General features: G+C 39.9%; 1 protein-coding gene across 5 annotated transcripts in view; it reads left to right on the top strand.

The window, feature by feature from the left end:
• The window catches only part of paplna (papilin a, proteoglycan-like sulfated glycoprotein), a 43,386-nt gene extending 30,249 nt beyond the window's left edge, over positions 1–13,137 (top strand). For all 5 annotated transcript variants that reach the window (XM_051868513.1, XM_051868515.1, XM_051868514.1 and 2 more), the window contains 9 exons: positions 1,741–2,071; positions 5,845–6,003; positions 7,493–7,620; positions 8,914–8,986; positions 9,089–9,229; positions 9,971–10,098; positions 10,885–10,993; positions 11,083–11,258; positions 11,645–13,137. In XM_051868513.1, coding sequence (XP_051724473.1) covers positions 1,741–2,071; positions 5,845–6,003; positions 7,493–7,620; positions 8,914–8,986; positions 9,089–9,229; positions 9,971–10,098; positions 10,885–10,993; positions 11,083–11,258; positions 11,645–11,805 — 1,406 coding nt within the window. In that variant the 3' untranslated portion in view covers positions 11,806–13,137. The remainder of the gene's footprint in view (positions 1–1,740; positions 2,072–5,844; positions 6,004–7,492; positions 7,621–8,913; positions 8,987–9,088; positions 9,230–9,970; positions 10,099–10,884; positions 10,994–11,082; positions 11,259–11,644) is intronic.
• Positions 13,138–18,035: the final 4,898 nt, after the last annotated feature.

Genomic DNA, 18,035 nt, shown 5'->3' with positions numbered 1-18,035 from the left:
ATGCGACACACATACAGTAAACACAAGTGTTATTTACTCTGCTGCCCATAATAGCAGCAAATTAACAAAAAACACAATTCACTGACCTGCGTTCTGTTTTCTATCATGCGGCGTGCATGTTTGTGATGATGTAAGATGAACACAAACGTACCAGGGTTCGATAGAATCAAGTTTAGTGTAAAACCAGAACAACGCTGCAGGGGGCACCGGGAATAATCGCACCCGGGCTTGGACCGCAGCAAACGAGCCCAGTGTAAAAGCAGAGTATTAACTATAGCAGAGTATTAACTTTGTTCATTTGTGTTAAAGGGGACCTATAATGCCCCTTTCACAAGATGTAATATAAGTCTCTGGTGTCTCCAGAATGTGTTTGAAGTTTCAGCTCAAAATACCCCACAGATCATTCATTATAGCTTTTCAAATTTGCCCCTATTTGGGTGTGAGCAAAAACACGCCGTTTTTGTGTGTGTCCCTTTAAATGCAAATGAGCTGCTGCTCCCGGCCCCCTTTCCAGAAGAGGGCGGAGCTTTAACAGCTCGCACTTCGGTCGCTCAACAACAACAAAGCTGGAGAATCTCACGCAGCCAAAATGAGGATTGTCAGTAACGGTGTTCAGCCTTACATTGTTCAAACCGGTTGTTGTTTATGCTCAAACAGCAACATTAACAAACACACAAACTGAAGTTAAAAAAGTGAAATCATAATCAAGGACCCCTTTAAGAGGTGATCTGGTACTTGAATGTGTTGTTTTTGAAATCATGCTGAATGTTCGCTGCAGCTGTCATCAGTGGCAGGAGGCAACAGTGTTCTCTTGTGGCTCGTGCACAGGTGAGCGCTTCAATCTAGTTCTCCTTCCGATGAAATCAGTCGTGGCTTAATGGTTAGAGAGCCAGAATTGTAACCCAGGGGTTGCGGGTTTGATTCTCAATACCAGTAGGAAAATGTAGGTTGGGAAGCGAATGAACAGCGCTCTCTTCCACCCTCAATACCCACGACTGAAGTGCCCTTGAGCAAGTCACCTAACCCCAATCACTCCCCGGGCGCTGCAGCGAATGGCTGCTCACTGCTCCGGGTGTGTGTGTCCACGGTTTGCAGTATGTTTGTTCACCACTTGGATGAGTAATTTCTGAGTATGGCTTACCATACTTGGCCTTCATGTCATGTCACAAACGTGTCCCTGCTCTTGATATACAATCAGTGATGAACATTTATGAACCGCGGATTAAAACTCAGAACCTCTGGCACGCTTAACAAAAATTCTACCACCAGACTTAAGACACACAAACGTTAAATGTGGTTCTATGTATTTTTTCACTGATGTAAAGACTCTAGGGACTAACAATATATTGGATTACAATAGATGTAAGGATGAAACTATCACATTAAACATGAGTTCTATGTGATAAATTAACTCAATGTACTATTGATACCCCCTTCCCCCCACACACACTCCTGTCCCACACACTTTTTAAAACAAAGTTACACCAATGGTTGTAGTCAAGACCTGCTCATCTGAGTCTGAATCAAGATCAAGACCAGAAGAAGGTAGAGTCCGAAAGGACCAAGACCAACACCATGACAACATGAGCAAGACAAGGAGCTCTTCTGGTCTTGACTTGGACTTGAATGACCTGGTCTCGACCACAACACTGGTGTTTGAGGAAAGTTGCTGACCTATTAAATGTTTTAGAACAGATTATTGTCATATTGCATATTGTCTCTTACCCCTCTGCCCCACAGCACAGCGTTCTCTGTCTTGTGACCTACCCCATACGGTCGGGCCATGCGATCAGTGGACGTCCCGTTACTACTATGACCGCTCTGCCTCACGCTGCATGCACTTCTGGTATGGTGGCTGCCATGGGAACAGCAACAACTTTGCCTCGGAGGAGGAATGCCAGAAGATGTGCCTGAGATCGGAACTAAGCCAGCGGGACCAGGCGCATGTCTTACAGCACGGTGAACGTCGCTTCCCTGCACGTGTCCATCTCAGTTCTAGTGGTGCGACCCACGCGCACCGGGCTCACCGGCTGGCCGCCAGTGCCGTGCAGCAGAGCAGGCCCGCTGCCAGGTAAGATTATCCAACTTGCCCTGGATCGCTCTCCTCCTCTCCCAGGCCCAATCCCAAGCCCCTGCAAGTTCTCTTTTGCTGTCTGCCCTTCACGCCCTGCTTAAGAGCCAAGAGAGGAGCCCGCGGGACATGCACAGAGACTTACATAGGCGTGTTAAACGCATATGCTTTTTACATGCACATAGGTAGTGATAGTGAGCATTGCTTCACTAACAGACTTCAGCATATGTACACACAGGATCCAAAATTAATCTGTCAATGGTGAGTAAAAATATATCGTGAATATTCTTGATGGCCATGAAGCTGTATTTTTAATGAAAAATTGACTTTGTCCTCAATTGTATGACACGCAACATCATATACAAGCTACTCTCTAGAAAATGCTGGGTTAAAAACAACCCAAGTTGGGAAGAAAATGGACAAACCCAGCGATTGGGTTGTTTTGACCCAGCGGTTGGGTTAAATGTTTGCCCAACTTGCTGGGTAGTAAACTATTGTTTAAAAATTACTGTATTGCTTGCTTAAAATGAACCCAAAGTATGTTGGAAATTAACAAGTATTAATAAGTTTATTGAATGATAATTAAACAATAAACATTTATTAAGTTGCTTATTAATAAATGTTCACCTTTTGATTATTATTGTTGCCTCTAGTAATTGTGTCTGATTTTTAATTTCCAACCTATTTTGGGTTCATTTTAAGCCAGACATATAGTCATTTTTAAACAATAGTTGAGTTAACATATGACAATAAAATTTTTGTATGCCTTTGATTGGAATTGCTCGCAATCAGTGAGTATTATACTATCATTCATAAAGTTTGACTTAAACCAGGTATGATGTTAAGTTCCTAAAAAAGTTACTGGCCAACTAGCAAGTTTTTGTTGCTCACCAGAGTTAATTTTGGCCCCTCTGTACACACCCGTAACTCATGATCTAAACCACATTTGTCTGGCAATTCTAATGCAGTGTAATGTCATTTGATTTATTATGACTTGCCTCATGCTTCTTAATCTACTAATCTACTACATCAACATACACACACCCTGTAGAAGATGACACCCCTCACTGCGACGTGTTGGACATTGCTGTGCTTTTGGGACTGGTTTATTTGCCCTGACACAGACTGTTAACCTCCTTTCTCTGTTGCTTTTAGTGTTGTTTAGTTAGTTTTAGTTTTCCTCCCCCTCCAATCCCCAGGTCTGTGTGTGGTACATGATTTCATTACAGTATGACTAATAAAACCTGCTGTGGGGTCCCACTCATCCCTGACTATCTCTGTGTGTCTCTCCCAAGTCCTGCCCTTACAATGTAGCTGTAGGATGATTCAAGTCGACTGTGAACATGTGAATCAGAATGTTGTAGAGTAGAACACCTCATCTTTAAGGTCCCGATATACTCACAGTAAAGTTCTTTTTCATTCTTTGCTTAGGGGTAAAAAGAAGCTTGAAAAACCTGCTGCACACTATCCTCAATAACAAAACAAACATAAACATAAAAATGACACTGGTGAGAAAACAGCCGTTCAGAAAGCATCTGATCCTAGCTATGTGGATATGTTTTTATGAACTCTGGAATTCGGCACTTCAGTCACGTCACGTTTATGTGTATATCAGTTTACACAACAGATTGCTTTAAAGCAAGCAGCTTTACAGTATTAAACATGAAAAATCAGTGCCATTTTAAATAAGTATATTACAACGTCAGTCTCTACTGTAAAGCAGCTCTCCAGTGGGTTTGTGTTTTCACTCGTGTCTGACCTCGATGGACTGAACAGAAGAAATTAACCGGAGAAGATTTACATGTCAAAGAAGTAGGAGCCTCAGAGACACACCCACCTATTGCGTAATCGCTACTGACCAATGGTAGTTCGAAGGTGTTTACCAGCCAGTGCGAACTTTTCCAGAAAGTTCACTTTGGAAAGCTGTTTTAAACTCCTGAAACACTCCAAACGAACTTCATTTTGGCCTGATTTTGTTCAAAGTTATTTCACACCAGTTCATTCTTTGATTTCACTTGAAGTATATCGGGGCCTTTATGCTTGCTGTGATTTTGCCATGTGTTCATGGATCAACATCCTTGTTGGTTCTGGAACAAAATTCCAATCAACCAATCAGATTTAGGGCTGATGTTGGGGCCGGATCAACATGCTCATCAAACAGATAATTCCCTCTGAATATTCCAGGGCCAACAATACATGTTGAACTGTTGACTGCATTTTTATTGATTTCCTCATTCTAATACTAATGTATTTTTATGCTTTTTTAAACATACAACAGTGAGCAATATAAATGAAAGATGCAATATATTAATGTTTTATCACAGAAAAAAAAAAACTGCGTAACTGAAACATTTTGTTCTGCTTCACTCAGAGGACAGAAGATTTAGTGTCCGTTTACACGACACTGTTTTCAACTAAATACGGAAAACTTGCATTTTGGCCTTTCATTTACACAAACAGCAGCATTTTTGGGGGCTGGAAAACCAAACTTGAAAACAGGTTTCAAAGTGCAGGTTTTTGAAAACGATACCCTTATCGGTTCTGTGTAAAATACAAATGCGAATGTTGTCTTCTGTATGCGAAAAAAACAAACACTTTTCTGTTTTTTTCCATCTTTGTCATGTAAACGTACACTTAATTGACGACACTTAAAAACATGCTGATCTCAAAGAGATTGTAAGAGTGCTGCAGCGATGATGTATTTTTGTAGACCAACTCAAACGTTCGCATCACTGTGGTTCCCTCAATAAAAACCAATAGTATTTTTCCATTGGCTTTTGAAATATTGCAGAAAATAAGCTCTGTGATTAACAAAAGTTTATGATACTTACACATTTTGTTCATCATGACACTCTTCACAAATGAAAACAGCTTTTATGAATTTTGAAGCCTAAATACAATCACCAGAAGTAAAAAGCTAAACATAAAATGAACTACGCTTGTTCGCATGACTCTAAGATACCACCATTAAGATTCAACAACTCTGTAAGTCTTTATTTAAAAAACAAAAAAAAAAACATTTTCCTGAAAGTTTGAATTATAATAGTTTGCAAGAGTGCAATTATAAACATAAAAAGCTACTAGTGAGTAGATGAGTTTACCTGTTCAGCATGATGGTGTTTAATGTCCCCGTGAACCTATATAGTGTCATTCAGACACTTGTTAGCAGCTGCGTTTTTCAAGACAAAAAAAAAGCTTTAGAAAATCATACAGGGGTCTTACTGATGTATTTTTTGTCTTAGAATAAAACATGAAAGCTTCTTGAGCTTGTGTTCACCACAGACCTTATTTCAGGCATTTAACCAAAAGCCGTTCAAAAACCCGTTGACTTCAGGGCGATGGAACCGGAAGTGCTAAAATGCCACATTTTTGCGAGTTTTAACTTAACAAAATACGTCATCCCTGTAGTGCTCTATGGTTGGTCCATAAGGGAAAGGGTTAACTTTTAGGTTTTGATCTTTCTGTCTGAATATGTTAGCCTCTTCATGTGGTCTCTTTTGATTGAATTGTCAGCATGTTGGGCTGGTGTTGTTCTTTTGGGGTCCTGTATTCCAGCTGCGGCCCGGTCGAGGCTGATCTTTATGCTTGCTGTGGTGACTGTTCCCAATAGTACAGCATAAAGTCATCTGTGTTCTCTTCTTCCTCCCTTTCTTTCTTTTTCTTTATTTATTTCTGCATGTCTGTCTGTCTCTACCCCATCCCTTCTGTCCCTCCATTCTCTGTTTCTGTACCTGTGTCTGTTTCCTCTTTCTCTCCGTACTCCTTTACTTCAGCTGGACAGCTGTAGGTGTGAGTATAGACAAGTCGGATCCCTCCACGGTGGAGGGGCTGGTTGGTCAGCAGGTAGTGTTGCCCTGCAGGGTGACCCCACGGCCCTCCTCCACTGTGGTTGTGGAGTGGAGACGCGACGGTGTCCCTGTTGACCCCGCCAGGTGAGTACCTGCAGCATTTATATCCTTCTACACTCTTAGATTATATATATATAGGGTTCTGTCAGTGCTTCATATATAAAACCTTTCCCATCATGGGACCATTTTAGAGATTTAGTTTTAATTAATTAAATTTGTTTTAATTAATTTTTTTTAAGTTTGATTGAATTGTATTAATCAAGCAGGTTGTAAACACATTATCAGTGGAAAACATTGAAATAACCTGTTAAACATGAAAATATTATGCAATCATTTAAGACATTTCTGCCTAAATAGAACCTTTTTTGCCATAAAATTGAGTCAAAATCCCCAGTGAACCTTTTTTAAGATTGCATACTTGGTGTATGATATGAATGTCATATATAGCACCGGGTAGTAATTGATTTCAAAATTTATAGGGTTAGTTCACCCAAAAATGAAAATGTTAATTACTCACCCTCATGTGGTTCCAAACTTGTAAGACCTTCGTTCATCTTCAGAACACAAATTAAAATCATTTTAATAATTATCTGAGAAATTCCTGTCCCTCCATTGACAGCCTACACAACTACCACTTTCAAGCCACAGAAAGGCAATAAAGACATCATGTTGTAATTTAGATATATTTAGAAATGTAAGAAAAATGTGTAATTTAGAAGAATGCGGTTTTACAGATGCTAGAAATGTGGCTTTCAAATGAAAGATTGGTATCAAAGAGCACACCCAGGATCCTAACTGATGACGAAGACTTAACAGAGCAGCCATCAAGTGTTAGACAATATTCTAGGTTATTACGTGGAGAAGTTTTTAGTCCAATAATTAGAACATTTGTTTTTTTCAGAATTAAGTAGTATGAAATTACTGGTCATCCAATGTTTTATATCAGCTATGCATTCCATTAATTTTGTGAATTGGTAAGTTTCGTCAGGGCGCGAAGAAATATAGAGCTGAGTATCATCAGCGTAACAGTGAAAACTAACGCCATGCTTCCTAATGATATCTCCCAAGGGTAGCATGTACAGCGTGAACAGCAACGGTCCTAGTACTGAGCCTTGCGGTACTCCATATTGAACTTGTGATTGATATGACATCTCTTCATTTACTGATACAATATGATAACGGTCATGTAATTACATGCCAGTGTAATTCCACTAATGTCAACGTAATTTTCGAGTCTATTCAAAAGAATGTTGTGGTCGATAGTATTGGTTGATAGTGTCAAATGCAGAGATACAACCACAATCTGATGATAAGAGCGAATCATTTAGCAAAAACAAACAGCTAATCTCAATTGAAAGTAAAAACATCAAATAACTAGATCCAATAACCATAAGCAACAATGAACACCTTACTGCAAAAAAAATATTTTTCTATTTATGGTATTTATGGATCTGTAGTGTGCCAACTTTTCCCTTGTTTTTTTTTTTTTTTTTTTTGTGGTTGAGCACTCTGATTGAGCTTTATGCCTGCTGGATATGTGCACTTTTTGTCTAATTCTTAATTGATAATTCAGGCATCAGCAGCAGTCAGATGGCTCTCTGTTGGTGGGGCCCATCACACTGCAGGACTCTGGCTGGTTTCTGTGTGTGGCCACAAGAGACCGTGAGAGAGATCACCGCTACATTTACCTGTCTGTCTCAGGTTAGCTCGATCCTATCTATTTATTTACTTACTAATCATTTATACTTCATTCAATGCTTGCAACCGTCACTATTACTATTGATCGCATTCAGGGTTAATGATTTAAAGGGGACCTATAATGCCCCTTATCACAAGATGTAATATAAGTCTCTGGTGTCCCCAGAATGTGTGTGAAGTTTCAGCTCAAAATACCCCACAGATCATTTATTATAGCTTGTCAAATTTGCCCCTATTTGGGTGTGAGCAAAAACACGCCGTTTTTGTGTGTCCCTTTAAATGCAAATGAGCTGCTGCTCCCGGCCCCCTTTCCAGAAGAGGGCGGAGCTTTAACAGCTCACGCTTCGGTCGCTCAACAACAACAAAGCTGGAGAATCTCATGCAGCCAAAATGACGACGGTGTTCAGTCTTACATTGTTCAAACCGGAGTCGACACTGATGGAGAGACTCAGGAAGAAGTTACAACTTTTAGACGTTTCTGAATGGTTAGTGGATAAATTTATGTAGTTGCTGTGGAGTTGATTCAACTCATCCACTAGCATGTGCCGTCATGTTAATCTTTTGAACAAAACCCGTATGGACGCCCACTATACATAGCGTACCTGTTTGCCAAACAGAGTCATACACACCAGGCTAACGTTTATGATTGCTATCAAATGCTGTGAATGGTCTAATATTTTTTCCAAAATATCGCTCGGACAGAAACACTCCTTTTTTATCAATCGATCTTGCCAGGGTCAACTTTAGGCTATCCAAGCTAACGAGACTCTAAATAGTGTTCAGTGCTCGTCTGTGCAGCCAACCACAGAACAGTTAACATGCTTTGCTCCAACTTTTGTCATGGTGTTAGAACTGGTACACCGCTGTTGCTTGCGAAAACAAAATGGCGGCGCCGTGGGTGGAAACGTACAGATTAAGGGGTGGGAATATTATAATAAGATCCCCTTCCTTCGTCACTAGAGGAGCGAAATCTGAGCAGCTCGTTTTTTCACATTCTTGCAGAGAAAGGCTTGCCAAAACAAAGTTACTGGGTTGTCCTTTTCCACATTTTCTAGGTTAGTAGATGCACCATGGATCCGATTATAGCACTTAAACTTGGAAAAAGTCCAATTTTCATGATATGTCCCCTTTAAACAAACCCTTAACCTATTAAACATTAATGGTGAGAGAGGTGTGCTGTTACTTTTTCTTACATTTTTTCTTACTTCTTTCTTTCCTGAAAAACATTTTCACTTGGTGTATACATACAATAGTTTTTCTGACTAAAGAAACATTTTCTTTCATTACCAAATACAGGAACATCCCAGAATAGTGCAGGAATATCAGAGGTGGATTCTTCACAATCAATCACATCACATTCATCTTCCAGGTACAGTCATCAATCATTAAATGACACACTGTTGGTAAATTATGCAGCACATATTCTCACTCATACTTGCATTGCTCATCATAGCCCTTGTTTCTTTTTCAGGTTCACTATTGACTATTCGTCTCTGGTTGAGGCTCGAGCAGGTCAGACGGCCAAACTGCAGTGCACAGTGCTGCCAGTCTCTGCCATACATGCGGTCACCATTCACTGGAGCAGAGCTGGACAGCCACTCAACTCTCTCAGGTATCTTCATCTGCACTTCTCTTCAAACCCTAGTGAGCAGCTTTGCTCTGTGCTGTCTACATGGGCAGCTAAAGCAGCATCCTACCCTCAATGGAACCTTATAATGTAACTTCACGTGTAAGAGCGTATTGAGCTGCGAAAGAGACGCTGTTCAACATGTGGCTTTCTGTGAGCGTGATCTGATATGGAGAGAAACACAGACAAGTACAGGCTACTTTGGGCTTCGGGTGAGCGCTTAAGTAGACAAATACACGCAAAACCCTGTCAACGCATTCAGTTATGTCTTCATCAGTGTTGCCAAGTCTGTGGTTTTCCTGCAGAATTGGGCTACTTTAACACTGTTGCCACGGGTTGTTTTTCACATCCGCGGATTGAAGCGACCACAAATAATATGATATTTAGCCCCTGGAATGCAAATTTTACCAGGTAACCCTGCCAAAAACATGAATTTTACCCCCGGAATGTAATTTTTACCATGGGATCCCCATGAAACGCAATTGGGTTAGTTTTCAGTAGCAATTGTTTTGTTGTGAAAACCTGGCAACCCTGATCTTCAGTGAACATAAGCAGTTAGAGCAATAGAATGCTTGTCAGTGTATTAGCTCTGTGCATTCAGTCTTAAAGTGACAGCAGCCTAATAAACTAACAGTGACAGGGGCCCCCAGAAGTCTAGGGATTTCCTTCTCTGTGGTCATTTCCTGTGACATGCAATGAGATGTTGAATGTTGTCTCCTAACGCAGGCATTCTCAGCACTCTGACGGCACACTGATGATTAACCAGCTGACGTCAGATGATTCAGGGGTTTATACCTGCACAGTCACAGACGCCCAGAAGTTTGAAGAACGTCAAATCCAGCTCAAGGTTTCTGGTGTGTTCAGTGTTCTCTATTTGTGTGTATTTGAACAATATGCAACATATTAGGGCTGCATGATTTGGGGAAAAATGTAACTTTTCTAATAAAAAAATGTGATTTAAAAAATTCAGGTTTGTTGTGCTTGTTTGTAGGGCTGCACAATTTGGCCAAAATGTTATAATTGTATGTCAACTTAGCTATTAAAAAAATAATTATTATTATCATTAATATTTTTATTATTTTTGTTATTAAATAAAAATTTAACAATCACTAAATAAAAACTAAATATTAATATTTCACTGTAAAATTTTGATTAAAAAATAATTTAAATAATTTTATTTTACATTACAACTGTAAAATTACCAGTTTTAATTTCTTTGTTTTCAAACGTTAAACCATTAAACTTTTATTTTGAGGGTAAACCGCAGGATCCCTTAAAGCTTCTCTGTTGTTGAAGCGCTTCTCATTATAAGAATGTGAAGATGTTTGCTGCATGCTTTGTTCCCAAATGCACATTAAAGCGACTCAAATTCAGAGCAGATGCAGATGGAGTGAATCGAGCTGCTCTGAGATGCTGAAAACACCAGCGGATCATGAGCTGAACACGTGTAAATGTACAAAATGCTGCGCTTTACTCTGAAACATGCAGCGATATATTTTTTGAATTAGATCGCAGCCTTTTGTGATTTAATAACCCACTATGCCATATCATGAGTTTGGTAGTATTTTGATGAATCTTGCAGCCCTTCAGCATACTCTCAGTCTCTGCAGTATGCTTGTAATGTTTTCCTGTTTCTTCAGGGGACCTCAGGATCACTAAAGCCCCCACAGACGTGGATGTGCTGCAGGGCAGCACCGCTCAACTGCCCTGTGTAGTGACAGGAGAAAACGTGAACGTTGGCTGGTCAAGGTCAGTTCAGAGGACACGGTTTGTCTTGTAAGTGTGAATAAAGGCTTCATTTTACATCTAACATGACAACGCTTCGTCTCTCTGGACAGGAATGGTGTGCCAGTGCGACCGGACGGACTTCGTGTGCATGTGTCAGCAGACGGGACGCTCATACTAAATAATGTCCAGTCAGTGGATGAGGGGACGTATACCTGCAATGCTTACTCGGGGACGTACTCCGTCAGTGCAGCGGCTGAAGTACGACTGGCCAAATCCACTCAACAAGGTCTGTGAAGTGAGGAGAACGAGAGATGACGAAGAAAAGCTGCTTTGCAAGTTTTCCACATTTGCAGAGTCGCCATAATAAACAGTTTCTGTGTGAACATCCACACTGCTGAGAGCTGCGTTTATATGAATATATGTATGTGCTGAACACTTTCCTCTCAATAGCAAAATGCAAAATAAAAACACAACGAAAATGAGAAAACAGAAGTTCAGAAAGCATCTGATCATAGCGATGTGAATGTCACATCTTTAGTTTCGCTTGAAGTATATCGATCTCAATTTAGCATCACAGTGTCAACTATAGCACGGCAAATCAACTCACCTTGTGATCAACTATACTTGTGAACGCATTTTAATGTGTTACATGTTGTGTCTCACTCTCTGTAGATTTCAGCGGGGGTGAGGGCTGTGTGGATCAGCCTGAATTGGCGAACTGTAAGCTGATCGTGTACGCGCGACTGTGCTCCAGCCAGTATTACTCCAGTTTCTGCTGCTCCAGCTGTGCCAGATATGCCAGAGACAAAGACAGACCTAGACAAATCAGATGAATCCGGCAGCTTCATTGGTCGATTCAGACTCACCTCATGATTTAACATCAGCATCACCGCCTCAGATCAACACTGACCTCAGATCTGCAGCTAGTGTCCGACTGAACTTCAGTCAAACTTCAGTCAGTATTCCAGACTCATTCAGATCAGTTTATTTATCTTTGTGTATTATACCGTATCTCTGTGTCCATTTTATTGTGTAACTGTTTTTATTTTTTAAAGAATAAATGAATGTTCACTTTGATTATTAACAGGTCATACTGTAAACACAGAAATATCAGTGTCTGGAGTTATAACGTGGATCAGCAGGAACAAAACTGATATCATACAGCTTTGATACGAAACCCTTTTATGTATTTTAAATATGTAGATTGTAGTGATGCACTGAAATTTAGGCAACCTAAAATATTCAGACGAAAAATAATTTTATACATGTCAGCTGTGAGGACGCTGTTCTGTTTTCAGATGATGCTTGAACAGAATTTCACCAAACCTGATTTATTGCGCCTACCATCTAATCACAATAAGCTTTGTGTTTTGTTTTGTTAAGAAACTAAGTCTCTTTCAAATTCTGTCAATTGTATCATTAATGTGGAGTGACAGATCACTGTAGTGCCTCAGTTCAAGCGGCACAAGAACCGATCATCTCTTCCTCTTTACTACTAGTTACAGCACCAAAAAAACATGAATGAACATGAAAAGATTCAGAATAACTCACTGAAATGAATCTTGTCATGTAATCGATCAATCAGTGTTTCAACTGCGGAAAGACGTCAATAAAACAACTTAAGAACAATACGTCATGTAACGTCACATTTACCTCACTAAAGCCGTTCAATGACCATAAACCGTGACCATTTTTATTACAGCCACAATTTAACAAACTTGGAGTAGGCTATAAACACAAAAAGTTGATATAAAAACCTTGACAAACTGTGCAATTTAAATGTTTAAATACAATTCAGTTTATATGTGTGTTAATTGTTAAATAAATTTGATTAGGCTAGTTAATTGACTGATAAATTAGAATTAGAATAAGCCTGAATGAAAACTTTAATTTCGGTAAAAAACTTAATTCAATTGCACAAATGGTGCATTCAAGTCATGTGGGTAAGATTGTATTTATGAATGGAACAACAAAGTCGTAAATACCAGTGGGAAGCTTTCTTTGAGCCCTGATCTGTATGAGTTGGGGGCGTGTCAGTGAGAAACATGGCGGAATACAACAATACTTACTGGTATTTAGCAGTGACATTTTAAAAAGCTTGCTGTATTTTTGTGTAGTTAAAGGTGCAATATGTAAGAACTTTGCAGTAAAATATCCAAAAACCACTAGGCCAGTGTTATATATTTTGTTCACTTGAGTACTTACAATATCCCAAATGTTTCCAACTATTTGTAAATCGTTATAAAATCGTGATTTTAACCAAGGCTCTGGGACGTGTGAGGAGTCGCCTGTCAATGGCGTCATACCCGCGTTACCCTCGGTTTCCGGTTTTATTTTGTAGAAACCATGAAAACACCAAAGGCCAAATTTTTGGTGCGTGTCTCTTTGGCTCATCTGTGACAAGGACAGCAAGTCTTTGTGGTGTATCAAGAACCACGGTATCCAGAGTAATGTCGGCATACCACCACAAACCACATCCAACAAGAGTAACTATCAATACAAGAGTTAGTTGACAACTCTTCTGTTTCCACCAAAACTGTTCGTCAAGAGTCAATATTCATGGTCGGGCTGCTATAGTCAAACCTTTGGTCACTCATGCCAATGCCAAATGTTGGTTTCATTGGTGCCAACAGTGCAAATCTTGGGCTGTGGACAGTGTGAAACATGTATTGTTCTCTGATGAGTCCACCTTCAAGGCCTGGGTATACTTTGTTTTTTTATGCGTATGCTAGCACAGCCTTGCAAAGTATACTTCACTTGACTCATGCACGTACATAGGCGTTTGACACATGCGCAGTTTTGAGCGATCCCTCGCCACGAGTTACAACACATGTAAACATCTTTGTATTCTTTCATGCTAGAGTTGTACAAATGAGGGTACTTTCTGACCTCTTCACACAATCTCTCATCTATATAGGCCTCCATTGTCACTGTAGCTTGCATGAGCGCTGGTCTGTTCTGTTTATGCAGGTTTTCTTCAGTGAATCGACGCCCCCAGGGCACAGCTGAACTAATACTAAACTATAAACTAATTACTGCAAAAAAAAAATGAAATGCACATGTGCAACCTGCACATACAAGTATGCGCGGTTACAAAAATCTGGTGTCATGACAAATCAGGTCCTCCCTTGAAATCGGGTCTCCGCAAACTGTTAGTTAATGAGTATCCTAAGCATATACAAATAATATTAATTTAAAATATTTACAGCTTACTAAATAATGCGTACGAAAACACAACCAATTGTACTTAATTTCTTACACTTGATTTACTGTTAATTAATAAATAATAATAATAAAAGCCTATAAAGTAAATAATTGAACATCATTAATTTGTTTTAATTATAACTGAAATATTTGGACATTTAACATTTAATTTAACACATAATTGCATTAAAGATGATTGAGAATATATGTAGGGTCAGTGCAAATGTGTGTGCAAACTAAGCTATCAGGCTAATTGCTTATCCTTTAAGTCCTGTAAGTTGTGAGGTGGAGCCTCCATGGATCGGACTTGTTTGTTCAGCACATCCCACAGATGCTCGATTGGATTGAGATTTGGGGAATTTAAAGGCCAAGTCAACACCTCAAACTCGTTGTTGTGCTCCTCAAACCATTCCTGAACCATTTTTGCTTTGTGGCAGGAGCATTATCCTGCTGAAAGAGGCCACAGCCACCAGGGAATACCGTTTCCATGAAAGAGTGTACATGGTCTGCAACAATGCTTACAGTGGGTACAGAAAGTATTCAGACCCCCTTAAATTTTTCACTCTTTGTTATATTGCAGCCATTTGCTAAAATCATTTAAGTTCATTTTTTTTCCTCATTAATGTACACACAGCACCCCATATTGACAGAAAAACACAGAATTGTTGACATTTTTGCAGATTTATTAAAAAAGAAAAACTGAAATATCACATGGTCCTAAGTATTCAGACCCTTTGCTCAGTATTTAGTAGAAGCACCCTTTTGATCTAATACAGCCATGAGTCTTTTTGGGAAAGATGCAACAAGTTTTTCACACCTGGATTTGGGGATCCTCTGCCATTCCTCCTTGCAGATCCTCTCCAGTTCTGTCAGGTTGGATGGTAAACGTTGGTGGACAGCCATTTTTAGGTCTCTCCAGAGATGCTCAATTGGGTTTAAGCCAGGGCTCTGGCTGGGCCATTCAAGAACAGTCACGGAGTTGTTGTGAAGCCACTCCTTCGTTATTTTAGCTGTGTGCTTAGGGTCATTGTCTTGTTGGAAGGTAAACCTTCGGCCCAGTCTGAGGTCCTGAGCACTCTGGAGAAGGTTTTCGTCCAGGATATCTCTGTACTTGGCCGCATTCATCTTTCCCTCGATTGCAACCAGTCGTCCTGTCCCTGCAGCTGAAAAACACCCCCACAGCATGATGCTGCCACCACCATGCTTCACTGTTGGGACTGTATTGGACAGGTGAGGAGCAGTGCCTGGTTTTCTCCACACATACCGCTTAGAATTAAGGCCAAAAAGTTCTATCTTGGTCTCATCAGACCAGAGAATCTTATTTCTCACCATCTTAGCAAACTCCATGCGGGCTTTCATGTGTCTTGCACTGAGGAGAGGCTTCCGTCGGGCCACTCTGCCATAAAGCCCCGACTGGTGGAGGGCTGCAGTGATGGTTGACTTTCTACAACTTTCTCCCATCTCCCGACTGCATCTCTGGAGCTCAGCCACAGTGATCTTTGGGTTCTTCTTTACCTCTCTCACCAAGGCTCTTCTCCCCCGATAGCTCAGTTTGGCCGGACGGCCAGCTCTAGGAAGGGTTCTGGTCGTCCCAAACGTCTTCCATTTAAGGATTATGGAGGCCACTGTGCTCTTAGGAACCTTAAGTGCAGCAGAATTGTTTTGTAACCTTGGCCAGATCTGTGCCTTGCCACAATTCTGTCTCTGAGCTCTTCAGGCAGTTCCTTTGACCTCATGATTCTCATTTGCTCTGACATGCACTGTGAGCTGTAAGGTCTTGTATAGACAGGTGTGTGGCTTTCCTAATCAAGTCCAATCAGTATAATCAAACACAGCTGGACTCAAATGAAGGTGTAGAACCATCTCAAGGATGATCAGAAGAAATGGACAGCACCTGAGTTAAATATATGAGTGTCACAGCAAAGGGTCTGAATACTTAGGACCATGTGATATTTCAGTTTTTCCTTTTTAATAAATCTGCAAAAATGTCAACAATTCTGTGTTTTTCTGTCAATATGGGGTGCTGTGTGTACATTAATGAGGGAAAAAATGAACTTAAATGATTTTAGCAAATGGCTGCAATATAACAAAGAGTGAAAAATTTAAGGGGCTCTGAATATTTTCCGTACCCACTGTAGGTAGGTGGTACATGTCAAAGTTCTGTTTGTTGAACCATCCAGGGCCTAAGGCCCTATGAAATACTATAGGAATTCTTATGAGTTCTTCCAAGTGTTTCTGAAGTGACTGACTTTTTTTCAACCATAAACTAAATATTAAAACATTAACATGCAAGTTTAGATATTTATAGGACTATATGAAGGGTATATATTAACGGTGACAGTAGCACAAATTATGTACTTCATCTAGCCAATTTCTACATGCACAGACAAACTTTTTTATTGCAGACATGTTTTATCAGCACTATTCTACATATTTATGACATCATGTGTATTTTTATATTTTTTTCCCTTTTCTTTTTAATTATTTCATTTATAAATTAATTTAAACAAAAAAGAGTATTTAAGAGAAATACAGTCAACACCTTAGCTATGTTATACACATTGCACTTGAATAAAGGTGTAATCTGCCGGTTGTCCTGTAGTTGACCTCATAATCCTGTCTTCTTACGATGCACTTAGAGCTTTACGATTACTCCAGAGCACTCGTAGATCTACGATCATTTTTCAAGTGCTACTTAAGTTACGATGCTTTTGGGAAACAGACCGTAATATTATGAATAGTCGTACGATCATTTTTACGAACTTCTTAGGCTTACGATGCTTTTGGGAAACGCAGCCCTGGACTGTTGCGGTCCAGAGTGAGGCACGGGGTGGATCAGTGATGGTTTGGGCTGCAATATCATGGCATTCCTTACCTAGTCAACAATTTGATCTTACCATGAGCTCCCAGGACACTCATGATATGGTCACAATGTGAGGTCACAGCGAGCTAAAAGTGTAACCTCACAGCGCACTCACTGTGAGGCGCATCACTGCCAAGACCTCCCGAACCATTATGGAGGACCATGTGCACCCAATGCTTCAAACATTTTACCCTGAAGGAGGTGCCATGCATCAGCATGAAATACACACAGCAAGACTGGTGACAGAATGGTCTGATGAACATGAAAGTGAAGTTGAACATCTCCCATGACCTGCACAGTCTCCAGATCTGAATATTTTTGAGTCGCTTTGGGGTATTTTGCAGGAGCAAGTCAGAAAATGTTTTCCTCCACCAGCATCACATGACCCGGTGATGAAACAATCACTCTTCTCACAGGTTTGGCCAGCTCTTGCTTGGCATTTCTCTTTTACTTTTTTCTTTGCAAAAACCACTCATCATGAAATGAAAGCTTAAAGTGAAGGTCTATTATCTATTATTAGCAATCTTGTCACGAGTCTATTCTTTTTGATTTTCTGTATTACTTTTGCTACTAAGTACACACTTAAAATAATGGTTTGGTTCTGCACCTGCACCAAAGTCTCCTGACAATTCTCCACCAAGAGGTTAAACTGTTGTAATATTGGTTCAACATTCTCACCATTGGTTGATCAAAAATTGCCTTTAACTTGCACTTTAACATTTTTATCTGTGTTCCAAGAATCAAATGTACTGGAACCGTTTTTGTATGTTTCACCGATTATTCTTTTTCCGCCCTAAAAGTGTTTTGAGACCGTAAATCACAGACCCCAAACTTGGCTGGATGGTCCCAAACATGCACAACTACTCAATAAAATGATTAAAGATCATTAAATGTTAATATAACATGTATACATCCCAATAATATAGAAAGCTTATTTGTCAAGTTGCCAGTCATGATTAAATATATTGCTGTCCATTTAAAACAAAGAGACGCTTT

This window comes from Ctenopharyngodon idella, chromosome 17 (genome assembly GCF_019924925.1).
Source record: "Ctenopharyngodon idella isolate HZGC_01 chromosome 17, HZGC01, whole genome shotgun sequence".
NCBI classification, from domain to species: domain Eukaryota; kingdom Metazoa; phylum Chordata; class Actinopteri; order Cypriniformes; family Xenocyprididae; genus Ctenopharyngodon; species Ctenopharyngodon idella.
This window is presented reverse-complemented; position numbering and strand designations above follow the sequence as displayed.